At 36.3% G+C, this 23,193-nt stretch overlaps 1 protein-coding gene across 12 annotated transcripts in view; it reads right to left on the bottom strand.

The window, feature by feature from the left end:
- Positions 1–23,193, bottom strand: part of KHDRBS2 (KH RNA binding domain containing, signal transduction associated 2) — a 598,658-nt gene that overhangs the window by 300,218 nt on the left and 275,247 nt on the right. For 11 of the 12 annotated variants that reach the window (XR_004917485.2, XR_013441225.1, XR_004917482.2 and 8 more), the window contains exon 4: positions 15,660–15,806. The exons of the other annotated variant lie outside the window; for it this stretch is intronic. Coding sequence is in view for 6 of the 11 variants with exons in the window: in XM_078055182.1 (XP_077911308.1) it covers positions 15,660–15,806 (147 nt within the window). In the remaining 5 variants the exon portion in view is untranslated. The remainder of the gene's footprint in view (positions 1–15,659; positions 15,807–23,193) is intronic. 12 annotated transcript variants of the gene reach the window in all.

Here is a 23,193-nt window from a genome sequence, read left to right as displayed (position 1 = left end):
ATAGAGTAACTAAAAGTTCCATATTATAGCAGCCAAACCCTGAAACTGTAAACTTCAGAAGAAAGTAAAGAAACAAAGGGCATCTGGAAAGTGGCAGCAATCTAAGAGTAAATGGGTTTTCAAGAATCTCAAAAGAAGTTTGCCCTGAAAAAGAACGATTTTCCACAGTTATTTAATATTGATACCAAACTGATTGGTTCTATACATAGAAACACCATAAGGGATTATTTTACACACTTACATACATACATATATACAGAATTAGAATCCGATGGTAAAAACCAAATGGAGCTATGCAAAGGTGATATTTTCTATGTTTTATTCATATCTAGTTTGTCACTTATCAACAGCTTTGTAACTAAATACAGATGTCTAACTGGATCCAATCTTAGACACTTCATTCTTTTATTGTCTAATGTGGAAAATGATGCACTGCTGTGAGAAAACCAGGGCTTCAAAGTCAGGTAGGCTTCGCTGTGCCAGGCTACTCATGCTATTTACGTAGCTACGCAATCTTGCCCAGCCTCAACCTCCTCATCTATATATTAAGCATTATATAACCATCGGCTTGTTATGAGGATAACAAAAAGTAATGTCGATAAGCTACCCACCAGAATGCCTGGCAGGTCGTAGATTCTAAACAAATGTCACTATCTCTTTCCTACAGAAAAATCTCAGGCAAAAGGTATACAAAGAGAGTAGAAATAATTTTAATTTTAATTTTTTTTAAATTTAATTTTTAATTTTTCTATTGAAAAACATAGTAAAAAGAATATTGCACTCATAATTGGCTATTAACGGCACATAGGAACTCTTACTGACACATTTATCACTTATGTGAATGCTCTGAATTCCCAAATAGGTTTATCTTAATATTTCTACCATTATGGCCAGGCCTTCACTGGTATTTGTGCATATTAACTTGACAACATCTGTATAAAACATATGGAAACAACTGTATATCTACTCTTCATAGGGGTATATAGTCATGGAATACTATGTTTTTTCTCTTATGGAATATTTTATTTTATTGTATTTTAAATACATAAATTTTGATTTATTACAAAACAAAATACTCATCTTCAAAATGTCACATGATACACAGAGTTTAAACTTACAATCTCTGGCACCTATAAAGTTACTTTAGATGCTTTTTTCCATATGTTGAATATAAAGAGAATTCATTAAACTAACTGTGGAAGACCTTAGCAATCCTGGAAAGATAGTGACCTTAATGCAGCTTTCTCTTTCTTTACCAACTGTAACACACTAGCACATTTTGGCTGAAATAAAGACTGAGACCCTCAGAAGTTACGTGCATGTCAGGCTTTGAGATCTCTGAGAGACCTAGCTAAGAAAACTAACTGGGATAGGCCTTCATTGCGTGTGGTCGAGTGAGTACATGAAATCCGGTGCTGGAAAACCCCAGAATGGTAATGGTAGAGTGAATATTTGAGAAAGAGTTTGGCTTGCAGAGATCTGTACTTCATTCAAGTGTAAAGTTGCCACGCAGACTCACTTGAGGAGGCCGATTCTCCCTGGCCAGCAAGAGGCTAAGAAAGACCAGAATGAGTGAGCCCTCAAGTCTGGGAAGGTAAAGAGAGAAGGGAGAACAGGAAGAACATTTTTTAGGTTCTCCCCAAGTTTTTGGTGGCCTGTGTCTTTCTACATTTTTGGTCCATGTGGGGAAGACTGATTTACTTTCTGACATTTTGGAGGGCTGGTGTTGCTAGAGGTACCTAAAAGACAGATCTAATCAAGATAGAAAGAAAAAAAAAATGGAAAGAGCATCTGGAGAGAGTGAGAGCAGGCTGAAAACCCACCCAGTGAAATAAAGCTGCCAGAGAGGACAGAAATAAACCCAAACAGAAAAACAGAAGAAATACCTAAGACAATACAGTTACAGTAGTTTCTGAAGACATAAAACAAAACAAAGAAGTAAGCACAATATCTACATGATTCCTTCTAAACAATTCAAGGGACTGGAAGATAACATCGTCACTGCTAAATCCTGAATCTGTATCTTAGAAGGCCATGTAGGAGGTGTCTTTGGGATGCATGAGCAAAATGTTAAGAGGATACAAATTGATAGAAAAAAGCAATTAAAGAAAAATAAAGATTCAGAAGACTTGCCATAGGCGATAAGAGTTTCAAAAGAAGGAAGAGGAAAAATATAGAGAAAAGAAAATATACAAATAATAAGGAGATAATTTCCCTGAAAGGAAGATCTAATGCCAATGCCAACTGAAAGAGCTTACAGATTTCCAGGCCAGGCTGATAAGAAAAGGGTCAAACCTCAGCATGTTCTGGTAAAATCCTTCAACTCCAAGGACAGGGTAAAATAATCCTTCAAGCTCTCAGAGAGAAAGGAGAAATTAGGGACACAGGACAAAACCCACCTGAACCATTGGTAGCAAGAAGATGGTAGAATAGCATCAGGACACAACCGAGAGAAAGGACGACAGCACGTGAGAACCCTGAGCTCCTCCCAGACATCACTCAGCAGAAAGGAAGAAAGCAAGTTATTTGAGGAACAACAACAATTCCTCTGGTCTGTCATCCATAAATCCCATCTGAGGAAAATAACTGGAGTAAGTCTCAAACCAACCAAAATAACCAGATTACCACAGGACCAGTTTTATAGCCCACCTTTCTCTAATTTCCTATCACCTCCTACCTCACCTGCCAAGACCATTCACAAAGCTCTGGGAGCACTAGGAACTGGAGTGTGGAAAAAGTGGCAGGAGATAGATGAGCAGACCATGCCTCCCTCGCCACTGCTACTCCCGAAGCTGTAAATTTGGGGAGGAGTGGAGGTTTGAATTGGATTTGAAATTGAAATCATAAATTGGAACTAACTGGACTTAAAACCTGAATTGTGTAAATTAAGATTCTTCTAACAGGAGAATGAGGGGAAAGCTATGTGATTTGCTCAAGCTGTTGGTAATGAATAAGAAAAGGAGAATGACAGTAGTTATCAAAAAATAAAACCAATTTCTACTTGTACTATATCGAAGATAGACCATCCAGTAAGCCATTTCTATTTGTATTTTAAGGAATTATATAGGTGACCTTTGAGCAACATGGGTTTGAACCCACTTATATATGTATTTTTTGACACAGTACAGTGTTGTAAATTGATTTTTTCTTCTTTATGATTTTCTTAGCAACTTTTTCTCTTCTCTAGCTTACTTTATTGTAAGAACACAGTATATAATATATATAACATACAAAATATGTGTTAATTGTCTATGTTATCAGTAAGGCTTCTGGTCAATAGTAGGCTGTTAGTAATTGAGTTTTTGAGGGAGTTAAAAGGTATACACAAAATTTCAACTATACAGGTGGAGTTGATGCCCGTACCCCCACATTGTACAAGGGTCACCTGTATATGCATCCTTACATACACTATGCGGAGAGCCTGGGGGCAACAGAGAAAGAGACAAAAAACAAAGATTAGAGATGAGATAGAAGATATATTTCTTAGAAGAGTAGGGATTCTTCCAAGTTCCCTGGATATCTAGTTTGAATACTGTCAACAGGAATCAATATATTTCCCATTGCAGCTTGCTGAAAGTAAAATGAGATCAGTTAATCAAAGAAGAGCAATTCGAAATAAGCTTACATTGTACCTTATGTAGTGGCAAAATAAGCTATTTGAAAAGTAAAAACTAATTGCTAGAACAGAAGCTGAAGATACATTTCAGGAATACATAATTTTGCAAAATAATAAGTTTTAGAATATGCTATTCCCTACATTTTTCTTGTATTTTTAAAAAGATATTCATTATGAAATAGACTCTTTAACTGTGGGTCACCAACACCTTCAAGAAACTAATCAACACACTCTCTCTTTCTCTTTCTCCACAGCCCCCTTACCTCGGTCCTCTGTCCTAACTCTCTCTTTTGAACATTCTCTGTCTCACTGAAAAATTGACTCTTGTCTGTATGGTGGTGTTCTTTGTCAGCAGTTGATTTTCTTTTCCTTTCTTTTTTTTAAATTGATATAAAATTGGCATATAACATGTGAGTTTCAGGTGTACAACATTGTAATTTGACATCTGTATATACTACAAAGTGATCACCACCAAAGGTGTAATTATCATCCATCACCATACAACTGACCCCTCCTTTCACACATTTTGCCCACCTGACAACATCCTTCCACTCTAGTAACAATCAATCTGTTCTATCTGTGAGTTTTCGCATTATTTTATTTGTTCATTTGTTTTGTTTTCTAGATTTCACACATGAATGAAATCATATGGTATTTGTCTTTTTCCATCTGAATGACTTCACTTAGTGTTATACCCTTTAGGTCCGTCTATGTTGTTGCAAAAGGCAAGATTTTATTCTTCTTTATGGCTGAATAATATTCCATTATATATACATATAACACATTCTCTTTAGCCATTTATCCATAGAGGAATACTTAAGTTGTTTTCATGCCTTGGCTATTGTAAATAATGCTGCAATAAACATAGGGGTGCATATATCTTTTCAATTAGTATTTTCATATTCTTTAGATAAACACTCAGAAGTGGTATAACTGGATCATATGGTAGATCTATTCTTAATATTTTGAGACATCTCTATACTGTTTTCCATAGGGGTTGAACCAATTTACATTCCTACTAACAGTGTATAAGAGTTCGCTGTTCTCCACATCCTTTCCAACACTTATTTCTTGTCTGTTTGATAATAGTCATTTTAACAGGTGTGAGGTTATATCTCATTATGGTTTTGATTTGAATTTTCCTAAGAATTAGTGATGTTGGACATCTTTTATTTTATTTTATTTTTTTAAGATTTTATTTATTTATTTGACAGAGAGAGAGACAGCGAGAGAGGGAACACAAGCAGGGGGAGTGGGAGAGGGAGAAGCAGGCTCCCCGCTGAGCAGGGAACCTGATGCGGGGCTTGATCCCAGGACCCTGGGATCATGACCTGAGCTGAAGGCAGCCGCTTAACTGACTGAGCCACCCAGGCGCCCCTGTTGGACATCTTTTAATGCACCAGCTGGCCATCAGTATGTCTTTGGAAAAATGTCTGTGCAGATAATCTGTCCGTTTTTTAATAGGGTTGTTTGGGTTTTTGTTGTTGTTGTTAGTTATATGAGTTCCTTTTATACTTTGGAGATTAGTTCCCTATCAGATGTATAATTTGCAAATATTTAGTAGGTTGCCTTTTTATTTTGATGATGGTTTCCTTTTCTGTGCATAAGTTTTTTTAGTTTGAAGTAGTGCCATTCATTTACTTTTATATCTGTTTGCCTTGCCTTTGGAGTCAGATCCACATTGCTTAGACTGATGTCGAGAAGCTTATCATCTATTTTTTCTTCTGGAATTTTAGGTCTGCAGGTCTTATATGCAAGTCTTTAATCCATTTTGAGTTAATTTTGCATATGGTGTAAGACAGTGACCTAGTTTCATTCTTTTGCATGCAACTGTCCAGTTTTCCCAGCACCATTTGTTGAAGAGATTATTCTTTCACCATTGGATGTTCTTGGCTCCTTTGTTGTAAATTAATTGTCCGTATATTTGTGGGTTTTCTTCAGGGCTCTTAATTCTATTCCACTGATCTGTTTTTATGCCAATACCTTACTGCTTTGATTACTATAACTTTGTAGTCTAGGGATTACGACACCTTTTGTAATATCAAGGAGTGTGTGATTCCTCTACCTTTGTTCTTCTTTCTCAAGACTGCTTTGGGTATTGGAATCTTCTTTGGTTCCATACAGATTTTAGAATTCTTCCTTCTACTTCTGTGAAAAATGCACTTGGAATTTTGACAGGGATTGCACTGAATTTGTGGATTGCTTTAGGTAGTATGGACATTTTAACAATATTAATTCTTCCAATCCGTGAGCACAGAATATCTTTCCATTTACTGCATCTTCATTTTATTTCATCTGTATCTTACAGTTTTCAGTATAGGTCTTTACCTCCTTGGTTGAATTTATTCCTAGGTATTTATTCTTTATAATGCAACTGTCAATGGGACTGCTTTCTTAATTTCTATTTCTGATAGTTTTTTACTAGTGTATAGAGCTGCCACAGATTTCTGTATATTGATTTTGTATGCTACAATTTTACTGAATTCACTTATTAGTTCTAACACCTTTTTTTTTTGGTGAAGACTTTAGGGTATTCTATATATAGCACCATGTCATTTGCAAATAGTAACAGTTTTACCTTTCCTTTCTGTTTTGGATGGCTTTTATTTCACTTTCTTGTCTTATTCCTGTGGCTACAGCTTCCAAAACTATGTTGAATAAAAGTGGCAAGAGTGGGTAACCTTGTCTTGTTCCTGATCTTAGAGAAAATCTTTCAGTTTTTCACCATTGATTATGATGTTACCTGTGGGTTTGTCATATATGGCTTATATTTAGATACTTTGCCTCTATGCCCACTTTGTTAAGAGTTTTTACCTTAAATGGATGTTAGATTTTGTAAATGTTCTTTCTGCATCTATTGAGATTGTCATATGACTTTTATCCTTTTTGTTGTTGTTGTTAATGTGGTGTATTATGCTGATTGATTTACAGATGTCGAACCATCCTTGCATCCCTAGAATAAATCCCATTTGATCATGGTGTATGATCCTTTTAAGGTATTGCTGAATTTGGTTTGCTAATGTTTTGTTGAGGATTTTCATCAGGGATATTGGCCTGCAATTTTCTTTTTTTTGCTGTGCCCTTGTCTAGTTTTGGTATCAAAGTAATGCTGACCTTATAAAATGGGTTTTGAGGCATTCTTTCCTCTTCAATTTTTTTTGGAAGAATTTGAGAAGGATAAGTATTAAATCTTCTTCAACTGTGAGGTAGAATTCACTGGTGTAACTGTCTGATCTTGGACTCTTGTTTGTTGAGAAGTTTTGATCACCGATTCAATCTCCTTACTAGAAATTGGCCTACTCAAATTTTTTATTTCTTCATGATTCAGTCTTGGAAGATTGTGTGTTTCTAGGAATTTATTCATCTCTTATCTGATTTGTTGGCATATAATTGTAATAGTTTCTTATAATCCTTTGTATTTATGTGATATGAGTTGTAACTTTCCTCCTTCACTTCTGATTTTATTTGCTTGAGTCCTCTCTATTTTTCTTAGTGACTTAGTGAGTCTAACTAAAAGTCTGTCAATTTTGTTTATCTTTTCAAAGAACCATGTCTCCTAGCACTAACAGGCTAGAGGAAAATTCCAAAATAGTGCCTGCCAGCGCCAGTATTAGCAAGTCAGAATGAGATCACAAAAATGGCATATGTTAGTGTCTCTGTCCCAGAGAGAGTCCCAACAAGTTCCTGCTTCTCCAGCAGACACCCCAAATTAGTAAGTGGGTCTCCTTCACACATGGTCCAAGTGCTTATCCAACTGGTGTTATTATGCTGAGTCATGGGATGAGTTAGTCTATGTGTGAGCCCTTTAAGAGTGTGTTCTCCCATTTCCTAAAGTTCTGTGGTTTTCTTGGACATAATCCCTGTTGGTTTCCAAAGCCAGGCTTCTTGGGGGCTCATCTGTTCTAATCAGAATCTAGGGTTGGGGTACCTGATGTGGAGCATAGACCTCTCACTTCTCAGGGAAAAGATCTGCATTTTTGAGATCTCTCCTAACTGTGGATTGCTGTGCCTATGTGGGGAGGGTGGTGCTCCTGGGAAGACCATTGTTTGCTAATATTTTGTTGAGGATTGCCTCTGCCACTCCTATCCATTTTGACAGTGCATTTTGACACTGTCCTTTTATTCTTTGCTGTGAAGGCTTCAGTCATCCAAGCTTCAGATTTTTTTCTGAGGAAATTACTCCATATGTGGTGGTAAATTTGTTGTGTCCACAGGAGGATGTGAGCTCAGGATCTTCCTACATTGCCATCTTGAACCCCTCCTAGGAAACAATTCTGATTTTTCTTGACTCTAGAATTAACACTTTCTGTTTGATCAACATTGCCCGGTCCGTCATTACTATTGTCCATATTGTCCTTATTATCTAATCTGGTCTCCCATTTCCCATTCTCTCTTAAATATGTCTCCATAATATTTATCTTTTAAATCTTGAAGATAGTTTTCTGGTTATTAAATTCTACATGGGCAGTGACTGATGTAACACAAATTCCTAGAATCATGCGTAGCATATATTTGATGTTCAGAAATATTTGTTGAATTGAATTTAAACAAATCTTTTGCCTTGCATTATTTAGACCACTGGTACTACTTACTTAAATTATTGACTCAGTTAAAAATTATACATTTATTTAACAGATTCTGATTATTGAGCTACTTTTCTGCCGTGATTCATTTTTTGTACCAGATTCTTCAATAATCATGAGTCTTTTTAAGTTGCTTCCAACTATAAAAGTATTTTCAGGTCAGTGTTGGCATATGTTTGTTATGTACCTGTGTACAAGTGCAGGATTAGCATTCAGTAAATGTTCTGAATACAATATAAAATTTCTATTTGATCCTCTACAAATTCCCTTATACTACAATCAGAAGAAGTTAAGAAGTGAAGATTTTTTTTAACATATTTTTATTTTTTAAGTAATCTCTACACCCAACATGGAACTTGAAACCACAATACTAAGATCAAGAACTGCACACTCTACTAACGGAACCACCCAGGTGCCCCAAGAGGTGAAGATTTTTGCCTTGACAATCAGATCCTGTATCCTTAGGAACTACAGATCTTTAATAATACAGATAACCTTAGGAATGTTGCTAAACCTTCATGTTAACGACTACTATTGGAATTGCAAAAGTAGTTGAGATTTAATGCCAGTTAATGGGGAAGAAGTAAATCATCAAGTTGAAATCAAGATGGTGAAAGACTACATCAAAAACTAATGATGTAATGTATGGTGATTAACATAACATAATTAGAAAAAAAAAAAGATGGTGAAAGAAACAGGAGAATGATGCTGGGCAACTAAAAAGCAATAAAAACTCCTGAAAAGAGTGGCCTTGGAGAATTCAGATCCTTGACATCAAATGAGACCAGAAATCATTAGTGATAAATTGTTTCTTAAGATAGAAAAGAGATGATCACATCCTGACTCTAGATTCATAAAGTGAACATTTGATTATTTGTACTGTGAGGAGTAAGAAGATACTTGTGTTAAGGTTTATAGAAAATCAAACTCAAATAGTTATCCACTTTTCTTTTTATCTGCTTTCTGGGTTATGCCAGTCAATTAGCAATACTAAAGTGGCCTTGCATCTCAACAACAATAATAATAATAAATTATATTATTACAGTGGTATTCTAATTAATTATATCTTGTTATTATAAAAATATTATTGTAATTAATTATATAATAGTAATCATTATTAGCTCTGTTCTAAGAATAAGTAATAATTTTAATTATTTCCTAAGTCATAGGTCTGTATTATCTATTACAACTTATCAGATAAGAAGAAATACTCAATGTTAGTTGGTTATAAATGTCTCCAAATACAATCAGAATATTATCTTAGTACTATAGCAATACAGGAACTATTTCTGAGCAAGTAATAATTACATAAATACATGTGGCTTTGTGCTTAGTGCTATTAGTTACCACACCATTAGAATATGGTTAATTATGAGAAAGAAAAGAGAATCAATTGTTTTGAAGAGAGCAATCTGAGGAAACTCTTTTTTTTTTTAATTTTATTATGTTATGTTAATCACTGTACATTACATCGTTAGTTTTTGATGTAGTGTTCCATGATTCATTGTTTGTGTATAACACCCAGTGCTCCATGCAGAACGTGCCCTCTTTAATACCCATCACCAGGCTAACCCATTCCCCCACCCTCCTCCCCTCTAGAACCCTCAGTTTGTTTCTCAGAGTCCATAGTCTCTCATGGTTCGTCTCCCCCTCCGATTTGCCCCCCTTCATTTTTCCCTTCCTACTTTTTTTTTTTTAACATATAATGTATTATTTGTTTCAGAGGTACAGGTCTGTGATTCATCAGTCTTACACAATTCACAGCACTCACCATAGCACATACTCTCCCCAATGTCTATCACCCAGCCACCCCATCCCTCCCACCCCCCACCACTCCAGCAACCCTATCTGAGGAAACTCTTGCAACATTTTAACAACAACCACAGCAGTGCGGGAATGATATCCAGGTTATGGGTTCTGTTTCCCTCTCTGCCTTGAACTTTATTTTTTTTATTCTGTTGCTGATCATTACCTTGCCTGTAGGATGTTGTTGCTATACATGCTACACTCCTGCCATCAGCCAGCCAATATGTATCTGCCATTTCCCACCTTGTACATAGGTCTTGCCAATTATCATTATTTTTGCTTGTTGGTGGGTTTTTATTTAATACATTGTTTTCCCTACATATTCTCTTTCATAAAACACTCTGACCAAATTTTCACTTTTTATTAAATTATAACATGAATTTCAGGGATACGTTCTTATATTTATAATCTTTCAAAGCTTTATAAAAATTTTATTAGTGCATGAAAGTCTAGATCTTCTATCTCCTAGAATGAAAATACTCTGTTTTTCTTTTCTATTTTCCTTATATCTACTTCCCTGTATGATTGCTAATAACGATCAGTGTCATTTTCCCATTTCAGAGCTAGGATTACAGTCTTTGAAGAAGAGAAGGCAAGAATGTCCTCTCTTTGCTTTTACTCTAAAGAGGAAAAGCATTTACTTTTCTTCCATAGTCACACTCCTGAGAGGTTTCCTACACAGTTTTCTAATCTCAAACCTGAAATGATATAATATGCCCTAACTGCCCCATTTCAAGAATCACCACTGTCACCAAGACATACATCCAATCTGATGTAGGAAAGAAATAACCTGGAATGATGCATTTTTTTTCTGTGTTGAACTGTGTTAATATATTGTATTCTCTTGCTAATGTACAATATACTGTATTCTATGTTGAATATTACATATATATGTATATCTATATAATACCTTTTCTTTAAGTGATAAAACCTCTAGCAATGATCATTAGAGACTTATCCTAGGTATGACAAATACTTTTCAAATTCTGTCAACTCTGATAATATTCTAGTGTTGTGTAGCATACTGTGCTGAGATTCTGGGGCCATGCCAGGGCTTGGTAGAAATGAGCACTGTGATCTCTTAATTCTGTCAACAACTAACTATTGAGCCGGTAACAAAGTCATCTATTTGTTTGTTATCTGTGACCTAGACCTAATTTCCTGGTTGTGTGGAGACCCATCCTTTCATCTTTTCTATGAAAGAATGAATAAACTCACATTCAATGAGCAGAATTTTGCTAAACCCTCATAAATTCTAATTATGAGACAATGTATTATGTTCAATCATGAGCTAATTATTAAGCATTAGTAAAACTTACTAACTCAACTTAATTGAAGGTGAGAGTTAACCCTTAGGAAAATGTAATACAGTGCCATTATTTTAAAGTTGGAAAAGGGGAAGTTGTAGTCAGGGATCCCAGGGAAGTCTCATTCACAAACTACAATGTAAATGTTATCCCCTAGCCTTGTGTAAGGGGTAACCTGCACAACTATATGTGACAGTCCTAGTGCCTGAGCTATAAGAGAAAGGAGTATGATAAAATATAATGATAATAATGACATTTGTTTACCGCTTTATACACGATAAAGGAAAGAGAAAGGCATTAGCATTACTGAAACATAGATTAGGATTTTATATCCTTTTTGTCACTATTTGTCAAATGATTTCATATGCTTAATCTGTATTTGTACGCCAAATTAGCAATAAGTGAAAACTTTAATAGAGTATCTGCTCAAAGTATTAGAGATTTAAAATTAGGAGAATTCAATTTATTGATATTTTATTGATGTGCCACTCTACTTGTTTTGATAAGACTGTAGGAACTGGAGGGAGACCAGCAAGTTAGAAATTTTTCCCCAAGGTAATAATAATGGTTTTTCCCTTAACAATTCATTTAAAGTACTAAAACTGTGTTGTTTTCCAACAGCTTACCACATTCAGACATTTCATGACAAGTTGTATGTTCCGAAGTCAGCAGTCTTGAACAACTACAACCTCTGGACATAGGGCACATTGGATAAATGCTGGATAACATAAAAGAAGGGCAAGGAAGGTAAAAACTCTATGGAAAGACACTCCATTTCGTAGAGGAATTAGATGGTAGTCCTATTCTACGTTAGCTTTCTATGTGGTTCTAACATGCCTCTTACTGGCTATAATTCTTCACCTATTTTATTTGTCAATTTTAATGTCCTGATACATTAGCATTTCTATAGACTTTAATATTGAACGTCAAAAGAAACCTGGATCAGCAAGTAATTTTTTTATAATAAAAAAAGAACTGGCAGTTCATATTTGCCCCCCCGTGGTTCTAGTGAAAGATGAAGTAGACAGTTGCCATCCTTTTCTTGGTGCTGAGGCAAACAAGGCAGATGGGAAAAATTTATCAAGTAGGACTTCCACCGATTGTAAAATTTACTAATACAACATTGAGAGCTATCAGAATAGTTATTTATTTAACTAAATAAAATCTATTTACTTATTTATTGAGAGAGAGTGCGAGCATGAGATGGGGGGCTGGTGCGGGTGGCTGGGGAGGGGGAGAGGGAGAGAGAATCTTAAGCAGACTCCACACTGAGCCCAATGTAGGGCTTGATCTCACAACCCTGAGATGACAACCTGAGATGAAACCAAGAGTCAGAGGCTTAACTGACTGCGCCACCCAGGCTCCCCTATTTATTTTTTAAAAAGCTTATTCAGGGGCATCTGGGTGGTTCAGTCGGTTAAGTGTCTAACTCTTGATTCTGGCTCAGGTCGTGATCTCAGAGTTGTGAGATTGAGCCCTGCCTTGGGCTCCATGCTCAGCGGAGAGTCTGCTTCTCTCTTTCCCCCTTTCCCCCGGCCCTCCCCGCACTGGCATGCTCTCTTTCTCACCAAAATAAATAAATCTTTAAAAAAATCTTAAAAAAACCCCCCCAAACCAAAAGCTTATTCATTCAATCATTTATTCACCCATACAAAAAATATTAAGTGTTCCCATGTGTCTGGCAGAGTTCAAAACAGGGGAATAAAGCAGTAAAACTAGACAATAATCCCACCTTCATGACATTATATTTTAGCAGGAAAACCAACAATAAACAAATAAGTAATATATATATGTATGTATGTATATATAGAACAGGTTATAAAAGCTATGAGGAAAATTAAGTAAGTGAAGAGGGCTAAAGCATGATAAGACAATAAATTGCAGGGTTAATTAAGGGGCTAGTGATACTGTGAACAAAATATAATAGGATTGTACAAATGCAGGGAGGTTACTTTAGACCGTGTGGTCAGGGAAGAATTTCCTGCATTGCTAAAATGAGCTGAGACCTGAATGACAATTGTGTCAGTATTTTGGAGAAGAATCTTCAAAGGCCGTTAGTGAGGCGTGAGCCTGGAGAGCCTGGCGAGCGGGATGAACAGAAGCCAGCATGTCTGGAGCGCACAGAGTGAGCAGTCGGTCAGGCAGGGAGAAAATCCCAGAGATAGGCAGGAGCAGGTCATATTGGCCAATGTGAGATTTTCGTTCCTCATCTGGATGTGTATATATAAAGCATCTTAATTGTGGGGTACTATTCCTCCAACTTGACCCAAATAGCTATTTTATCTCTCTGCATCACTCCTGGTGCCTATTAATCAGCCATCCCATCAGTCAGACCCGCAAACAAATAATTATTGTGCCCTGCACGATGCTAAATGATGGGAATACAAGAGAGACACTGCTAGCCCTGCCCTCATGGAGTCTATATTTCAGTGGAGAAGTTATAAATGAAATTATTACACGTATCACAAGGTCTAGAAGTAGGCGAGATGTATTACCAGCATTTATAATAAAATAGGGTTAACCTAGCCCACAACTTAGATCCAATATATATGTAGCAATGAAATAGTGTTTCGTCTTACATATTTAACCTCAGAAAGTCATTCCAAGATTCTGTCTACTACAACAATAAAATAGATTAAAAGCATCCCTTTAAATGGTGCTTGACAATTTTCTATGTCCTTTCATATATATTACCCTATTTAATATTCACAATAACTGTGATAGAGGTCAGTCAGTTATAATTATTTTTTTAAAGATGAAGAAGCTGAAGCTCTGAGAATTTAAATTATTTGTCTACAGGCATGAAATGAGTTAGTAATGTAGGTGGTCCTAGCCTTTTTCTATACCACTTATATCACTAGAGGTCTGATCTGAGCTAAGTATGGTAAAACTGCTTACCCAACAGCACTAGGCATTTAGTTTGGACGCAAAAGGAAGAGAGAAGATAACATCCTCGTGCTTATGAAATATTGGATCTGTTTAGGAAGGTGTTCTGATAAGCACCAGGTAATAAATTGTGCAGAAATTCTGTGTGCATATAAAGTTAGGGAATAGCCAGAGTAGTATGGGATTATTCTATAACCTTGTCTTGACAGAAATTTTTAAACTGGGCATATAAATACATTATGTGGTTAGATTTTGATGCTTTTACATTTCGAAATTCTGTTTTTTTTTCTTTTCCCATTCTCAAAATCACTGCCAGTCAATGAATCTTACCCATCATTTCCTCTGAGTTTATTGCTTACTTTAGAAATCTACAGTGTTTCTTTCTTTCTTTTTTTTTAAAGATTTTATTTATTTATTTGACAGAGAGAGAGATAGCGAGAGCAGGAACACAAGCAGGGGGAATGGGAGAGGGAGAAGCAGGCTTCTTGCCGAGCAGGGAGCCCGATGTGGGACTTGATCCCAGGATCCTGGGATCATGACCTGAGCCGAAGGCAGACGCTTAAGGACTGAGCCACCCAGGCGCCCTATAGTGTTTCTTCACTGAACAGATTAATCTTAGCTACTCTCTTTCTCCTCTGCCAAAGACTTCTGCCCAGGCACTCCAGAAAACTTTACTCAGCATTCTCTACCAATTATCTTATTCCCTGCTCTAAGCCCCAATGCCAAGATTTCTATTTGAATGACCTCTTCCTAGAATGCTAAATTGTCAACCTTTATAAAAGCTTCATTCATTTAACCTTCCCCTATTTCTTAGAAAATTAGTAGAGAATTCTATCCAATATGCAACCCTGAGTTTGCTGCCTTACTTAATGAACACTCTCTGTTGCTGTCATAGAGTGCAATGAGTTTATTTTTCCAATTTTTGTTTGATGTCAACAAATGTCTGGCTCTATTAATATTGATTATTTTACATTATGTTTTATAATGAGCCAGCACCTGGCATAATGTCACGTAACAGTACATTTGATATTTTCAAGTAACATCATTGTCTTGTTGCATATATTACATATCTAATCTCTTTCCCCTGCCATTGTACCTGCAAATGCTTTTTCCATTAATTAAAAATTGCCAAGAAAACATGTCAACTACCAAGTGATTAAGACACAAGAGAAAAGCATGCAACTTCAATTATATAGTTGTGTTTATGTGCTAATTGTCTTATTCTTCATGACTGTGACCTGGTGATGTACGGAGGACACTGTCAAACCTTGGTTATGCAGCAACATGCCAGGTCCCGTGATAAGCGTTTGTTGTATTCTATTTTATTTTACCTTCTTATCAACTACACAAATGATTAGTTTGCAATATGACTCTCCGTCTAAAAAGTCAGTGAAGACCAAAGGCACACTTGAAAAAGAAAAGTTATGAGAAACATCTTTGTGAAAAATGAAAGACACTTACGGGAACCAGGAATTTTTTAATCTCTTCCAATGCATGACTCATTCGTGAATAAGCTTCCCCAGGTGGAGCAAACACTTCAATTAATACATGAAGTTCATCACTCAAGTGGGCATATTTGGCTTCCCCACTCTTCCTTAATTCTTCTTCCTGTGAAAGAGGTTATTTTTAGAAATACAAATCCACCCATTTTGCATTGATTTAACATTTACTGAGGATATGACAAAAGGGCATAATCTAAGCAAATTTTCCATAAGTAGAAACCCTTTGAGAAATAAAAATCTGGTACAAGCCATTTAAAGATTTTAAAATCATCTTTGAGTGTTTGAATGATTTTTTTAAAAAGCTGGCATAATTATCATCTACAATGGATTTTAATCAGCTAAATGAAAATGCTAAACCCCTGAAAAGAAGTTACACAAATGCCATTAAGTTTTAGTGTACACTACTATATTGAGGAAGAAAAGGATTGTTTTGCATCTGATGAGTAATATTTTGCAGATAATTAACTAAAGATTATCACTGTTCTTTAAGAAAACAAGAAATTTCGGGGCGCCTGGGTGGTTCAGTCCGTTAAGCATCTGCCTTCGGCTCAGGTCATGATCCCAGGGTCCTGGGATCGAGTCCCATGTCGGGCTCCCTGCTCGGCAGGGAGTCTGTTTCTCTCACTCTCTCTCTGTCTCTCTGTCCGCCCCCGCCCCCCGCTCGTGTCCGCGCGCTCTCTCTCTAGCTCTCTCTCAAATAAATAAATAAAATCTTAAAAAAAAGAAAACAAGAATTTTCTAGCTGTTTTTTGAGACTCAGTGAAAAGGTTACTTGTTCTCCATTAAAGTAGGCAAAACCAAGGCTTATCTTCCAGCCTATGCGCCCACTGGCCCAGATTGTCATCTAGCTTCATACTCGCATCTTCTCTGTCATTTGCTGCCTCATTTTGGTCAACAGGAGTATGTTAAAGGGGTGGCGGTTAAGCATTATGTTGGCAATGATTCTGCATGAGCTATATTTCCTCAGCTTAACCAACAACACATTATTGTTAGATCAGATTTTTCATAGTACACTACCCAAGCAATTATTGCGGCCTGATTAATTCAGCGCAGGTGCAGAGCAAATCAGTACACGATCTATATGCTTTGCTAATGAATGCCAGGTAGTTGACGCCTATCAGCTCTAATCTCACAATAACCTTGCCCATTATTCACAACTCAGATTAGGGAACTGAGTTTAAAGACCTCAAGTAGCTCCAGCAAAGTTGGGATACAAACCCAGTTCATTTTGCAACCAGACTTGCATTTGTCTAGGCTTTTCATGGAAGCAAAATTTGGTGAAAATAGTAACATAGATAATATTAATTAATGTTTTACTCTTCCTGACTCCCTTCCCCAGTAAACTAGTAGTTGTTTCACTAAATTTCAAAGGATAAACATTAAACGACAAAGTAATTTTTAGTTTTATTTGGGGATTGATTAGAAAAGCAACATGAATAGACCTTATCTGGATAAATAAAAGCAAATTTGCTATTGATTTCTTATAAGTTAACTATGTGACCCATGTTAGTGTGCTTATCTGATAGAAATGTCCATCATTTCAATACATGAAGGATCCGTGAAAAAGATGGGAAGGTGTGACTGCTCTTCTGTCCCTTAGCCATCTACTCAAATCTCTCTAACAGCCACACCTTTCAGCCTGGTAATCCACTCTCCACGTCCCTAAGCATACTTTCCATCTCTACCCAGGAGTTTTTAACTTAAAAGGGTTTTCTTAGTGCCCATTTCTCAGTTTAGGGAGAAGCAGCACCTGCCTCAACAACATGCACTCACAGGGTGTAGTAAACATTTCTTTCCTCTTGGGGTTCTGCTGCGAGGCAAGCTGCTCCCTATCTCTGGGGTCAGCTTCATTTGCACCGACGTGTTCAGGTGCTTAAATCAGAGGAGTCTTCATACTGCCCCCTTCTCCATGCTTCCTGAGCTGATTTCCCACTGGTTATCAAGGGCTACTTGCTAGACAAATTTTATAGTGTCTGCATGCTATGAGGTATGGCGTTCAAATATGAATTATAATACTCATTTTAAAGGTTTTCAGATAAAATTAACTGGACTAGGTACTCTGCAGTTGGGCCACTAGGCTGATATTCATGAAAAAAATGCAGCTTGCTATTTAAAAACACATTTGCCTCTCCCTTCCCCCATCATCCTTTATATAAGCAGAAGAGGAGACTGAGGTCTTTGGTTATTAAGCAACTTCCTGAAGGTCAAGTGTTAGTCAGGATTCCAGCCAGGACCCAGTAAAGTAGGTGTTAGCAGTGATAAAGACTTTAAAGGTGAAAAGTTAACACAGCAGAACCTATCGCGAGCTACTACAGGTTATTCTCAAAACTAAACTTCATATCTTCAAAGGTGTGTTATATTTGAACTCACATATTGGGGCAAATTTTGACAGAGCAAAATTCCCAGGCCTTCGTTTCTTCCTGTGAAACTTAGATAATAATAATGAGGTCCCAGGATTTTGTGAATTTGGAGAAAAGTGAAGAACATTTTGTATTCTAAAAATGCTACACAAATTTATTATAGTAATAAATACATTATTTCTTATGTTCTCAAGTAGTATTTTAAAATAATGCCGGGTTATTTCAACAAAGACCAAAATAAATGTGACTCAAACGTGAAGAAGAGTTCTTTCTTTCTGAAGTGAAAGCCCAAGCTGGAAGTAGCTAGAGGAGCAGGTGGTTCTTCTCTGCACTCTTATCCAGCGATCCTGGTTTCTCCTCTCTTAACTCCAGCGGCCCCGAGGATGTGGTTCTCATGTGTGTTGATGAAGGAGGCTGTCTATCATCACTTCTAAATTCCACTCCCAGGGCAAGGGAAAGAAACTGTAGACAGCACAAAGCTTATTTCAAGGACATATACCAGAGGTTACGTACATCATCTCTGCTCACATCTCTTTGGCACAAGCGTAGTCACATGGTGGCTGTGGATGCAATGGAAGCTATAAATGTGGTTTCTGACTGAGCAGCCATGAGTCTCAATGTGAGGGTTTCATTTATGACAGCAAAAAAGGGAGAATGGATACTGGATGACAGACAACAGGCTGTCTCTGCAACCAGTCCTCATTCAGGGTTAGTTAAAATAATACTTATTTATTAAATCTAATTTTGGTGAACAGCTAGCCATTGTCTGCCAGAACGTCCAAATTTTATTTTCAAAAACAATACTACGCCCCCAGTTGGATTTGTAACATAAAGCTCCAAGTTTCATTTGAATATGGGCAGACATCACAGCCATCTAAACAGCACCGGTGTCCAGAAACCAGTAAGTACATTTATAGTAATTTAATACAATCTTATGAGGCATTTCTTAAACAAGAGTTCCAAATATATTTTGAAAAAAAAAGTTTATCTTTGCAGTAAATTCATTATTTGATAAGCTGATTATGAATGGGGCAGTAAGTAGTGTTTTCGTGTTTCTGCCCAATTATCTTCTGCATGTTTTACAACAAAGATCATAGTACCGTGGCAGGTTATACTAGATAGAATGGAGGACATAATAGCAAGAAGAATAAAGAAAAAGATTAAGAAATTAAAAATGTTAGGGGCTCCTGGGTGGCTCAGATGGTAAAGCGTCTGCCTTCGGCTCAGGTCATGATCCCAGGGTCCTGGGATCGAGCCCCGCATCGGGCTCCCTGCTCCGTGGGGATCCTGCTTCTCCTTCTCCCTCTGCCACTCCCCCTGCTTGTGTTCTCTCTCTCTCTGTCAAATAAATAAATAAATAATCTTTAAAAAATAAATAAAATAGAACATTAAAAAAAAGAAATTAGAAATGTTAGAGAAAAACCTTGGGTATAAATTGACATGAATTGGTCCAAAGTTGCCAGTACAGAAGACTGGGTCTCCACCTAATGAAAGCACAAAAAGGGCACAGGGACTAAATCAAAAAAATGTAAGATGGACACACTAGAAGGTGAATCAGCTTGACATGATTTAGAATTCTGTTTAAAAGACTGCACATTCAGTTGATATTATTTAATCTTCCATGAAAAAGGTACATTTATTCCATTGAGGATATTTACTTTAACCATTGACCTTCAGAACACGATTTGTGGTGTTCGGCTATTACAAAGGAATCATGGGCTAATTATTTCAAGTGCAATTATTAGTTGCTAAACATGAGAAATTCAAAACAAAGTCATTACAAATATCAAATCTAGTTTACATATCCCCAAACATTCTATTCCTGTGTTGTACCCTAAGGTAAAATATAAGTAAAACATAACGGTTTTTTACCAGTTATTTTATAGAGAATAGCATAGCAGGAAATAGAGTCTAATTTGAATTGGATTCATGTGTTTAATTGTTGAAAGGATTTTTAAGAAAACTTTCTCTTAGGAATTATCATTTGTATTTTATCTTCCACAGAAGAATGCTTCTGACTTGGAAATAATTTGACAATTAGAAAAGTTTCCTCTCAATTCAAAATAGCATGTTCATTGAAGAAAACTTGAAAAAAATCCCCAAAGTACAAATATTTTAAAAAATATCGACAGCTACAAAATTCAAGACACACTATTAGCATTTTCAGTGTATCTTCTTCAAGTATCTTTTTACAGTAATAGTAATGGAACTGAAATAATAATTTTAATATTGCTTCTTAGGTCATGGGTATGCAAAGTACTTTTCATAGGCTAATTTTGTATGTACAACTATACTTAATTCTACATAATGTTATTTCCTTCATTTTACTGATGAGGGGACTGGGACACAGGGAGAAAACTTGTCCAGGATTACACAGACTGTAAATCATGGAGTTGGTTTAGAATCCAGGTAATCTCATACCAGGTCAAGTTCTTAGTCACTATGGGTATGTACTGCTATAGGTATGTCAAATGTAAATAAACATTTTCTACTTCCAGATTTCCCCATGGATGTGTCTGTCTAGTTTCTGGAATATCACGGCCAGTGGTCTCTCAGCAATTTCCTGGTATTCAGTCCCGTGTAGCACTGTGCTGTCCAAGGTATCCTACAACAGATAACAGGTCCTTATGCACTAAGCACATTTGCTATGAATTTCTTCTACCCTCTCCCAAAAGGTTCTGATTCCTTGGTAGCTGTATGCTCATCAGTGCTCGGTGAAACTATTATTTTCAAGGTTCTCACTACTCATCTCCTACTTTATGAAGGACTTACCTAAAAATGCTAGTGATCTCACGTCACATTGTTTATGCCTGACCCTCTGTTTGTAACCACCCGTTCCAAACAAGCCATTCATTCAAAGTTTTTAAGATGAAGTTCAGATTAGTTTGCACAATTTCTCATCGATACTCATGCTGTATTACTAAAACAAATGTACCCCATGAAGGGTCATTCTCTATTTTCCTGCACGGTTTGTCCAACAGCAGGGGCAGGGTGGTTAGGACCCTCTGTACCCTCATTCTATTCTGGAGGAAGGACTTAAGTCAGCTTACAATTGGGTATTTCATCTTAGTTCAGATGACCCAAGACAAATTCCCCAAAATAGGACACGGGATTAGATGTCCCCTTGTGTTGTGGTCCTGAGTCCAGACTTTTCCTCCCTGGATTTGCCAATTGTCAGTTGTAATGTAAAATTCAAAATGTCTTAAAATACCCTAAAATATCCACTCTTAAAATCATTAATGGGTGACACAGACTTCATTTAAAATATCAGAGGGGCACAAAGCAAAGAGGTCACATTGATAATCTCATTATAGATAACTAAAAAAATCTTCATTCTCTTGTCACAAGCCCTTCCCTGCTTCATTACACAATTTTAATTTTATTTCTTTTCTGTCTCTAATGTTTGTATTACTCTTTCCTCCCATGCGGAATTTCCTAGGAAATTTCAAATTATTTTCACCTCTATTAGACAGAGTAATTTAGTTATTGAGTGCTGATTCCCAAGCTTACAAGTCCAGCTTATTTTGGAGCTCAGTGAAATAAAGGGTATACCAATTAATTGACCCTACTATCTTTAGAAGTTACAGTGGTGATCATCATTTGCTACTTGTAATGACCCTTTGGAATCTGTCTCTGTCTCTGTCTGTCCGTCTCTCTCACACACACATACATGCAAATATAGTGCTCTTTAAAGTGAGACTCTAATGAAAGAAAATGTTTCCATTTAGTTAAATTAAGAAGAGTGTTCACCTGCTTTGGGCAATTTTTTTTTAATATGTTCTGAACTATTCACAATATGATGCAAACCATGTATTCCTCCTTTGTGCTACTCCAGATTTTGGGTTATTTTTCCCTCCAGTATCTCCCGAAAGTCATTCTATTACCAGCACAGAGAACACCTGAGTAACTGAGTTGATGCCCCAACCATCATTTTCTAAACACCTATGTATTCCTCTAGATGTATATATGTGATCTCATATGTATGTTATGTTGTCTTCTCTTAAATATTTAATTACAGGAAAAGTAGTCTTTACTCTCAACCACTTAACTGACTCACCAGACTTGCCAAATATTTATTTCCCCATAAAATAGTTAAGCTAATGTCCATGATAATCCGATGTTCAAGCTCCTACGGCCTAATCTTTATAAACCACGAGTCAGTGGTATTGTTCCCAAACTTCTTTATACCTGTTGTATTTGTTATTGTTATTGTATTTTATTATATTTTTATAATTCCCCTTTCAACTTTTTAAAAATTACCAAATAACTTTCAGACCAAAAACATGTAGGTTAAGAGAGATTTTACTGTTTCAAAAATTGCTTCTGTAGTTACATTAACTCAATTGTGATTTTTGCACAGTATTTTGTTCCTAGATCAATTACAGCATCTTCATTCTATTTCATAATTTATCTTTATACACATCTGTTTCATCATTTTCTCATCTCCCAAATTATTCTTCGTATATAAGTGTATCTGATAGAACATGAGGAAGATACTCAATAAATTCTTGTTGAATTACTTACTTAAGGGTAAAAATCATGCTGCATTTTTCTTCTATCATCAAACCATATCTTTACAGCCCATGCTAAGGTTTTCTTTAAATGCTTAAACATTTATTGTCCTGAGACCTTGGAATGGAGTGATCTATATTTACTAAACTGAATTTTTAGCTTAGGAAAAATATTTCCAAATTATTATTACATTTAGTATGTCTCTGATTAAATGAATAACAATGTATAAATCATATATGTATATTCAATGATATTTTATTTTGTAAGCAAATAATTATGCAATTGCAGTTTACACCACATCAAGTATTTTTTCTGTTATTACAAGCAGGTAGTCTGTGTAAGTAAGTAAAACAATAGAAGCTTATAACTCAAAAGAGTATTGTGGTGTTACTCATAAACAAGTTAGAATAAACAAATTTTTTACAATAGCCCCTCCTCTCTAGACTCTCCTATGGGCTGTTACCTTATTATAAAATGGGATTGGCAGTTGGTAATCTTTACACCCAACATGGGGCTCGAACTCACAACCTCGAGATAAAGAGTCACATGCTCTTCCGACTGAGGCAGTCAGGGATTGGCAGACTATTCCGATTTTAGGAGAATCAATAGCTGTATAAGTAC

Source organism: Halichoerus grypus, chromosome 9 (genome assembly GCF_964656455.1).
Source record: "Halichoerus grypus chromosome 9, mHalGry1.hap1.1, whole genome shotgun sequence".
Classification (NCBI taxonomy): domain Eukaryota; kingdom Metazoa; phylum Chordata; class Mammalia; order Carnivora; family Phocidae; genus Halichoerus; species Halichoerus grypus.
Note: the sequence above shows the minus strand (reverse complement) of the source record. Positions and strands in the feature narration are given on the sequence as shown.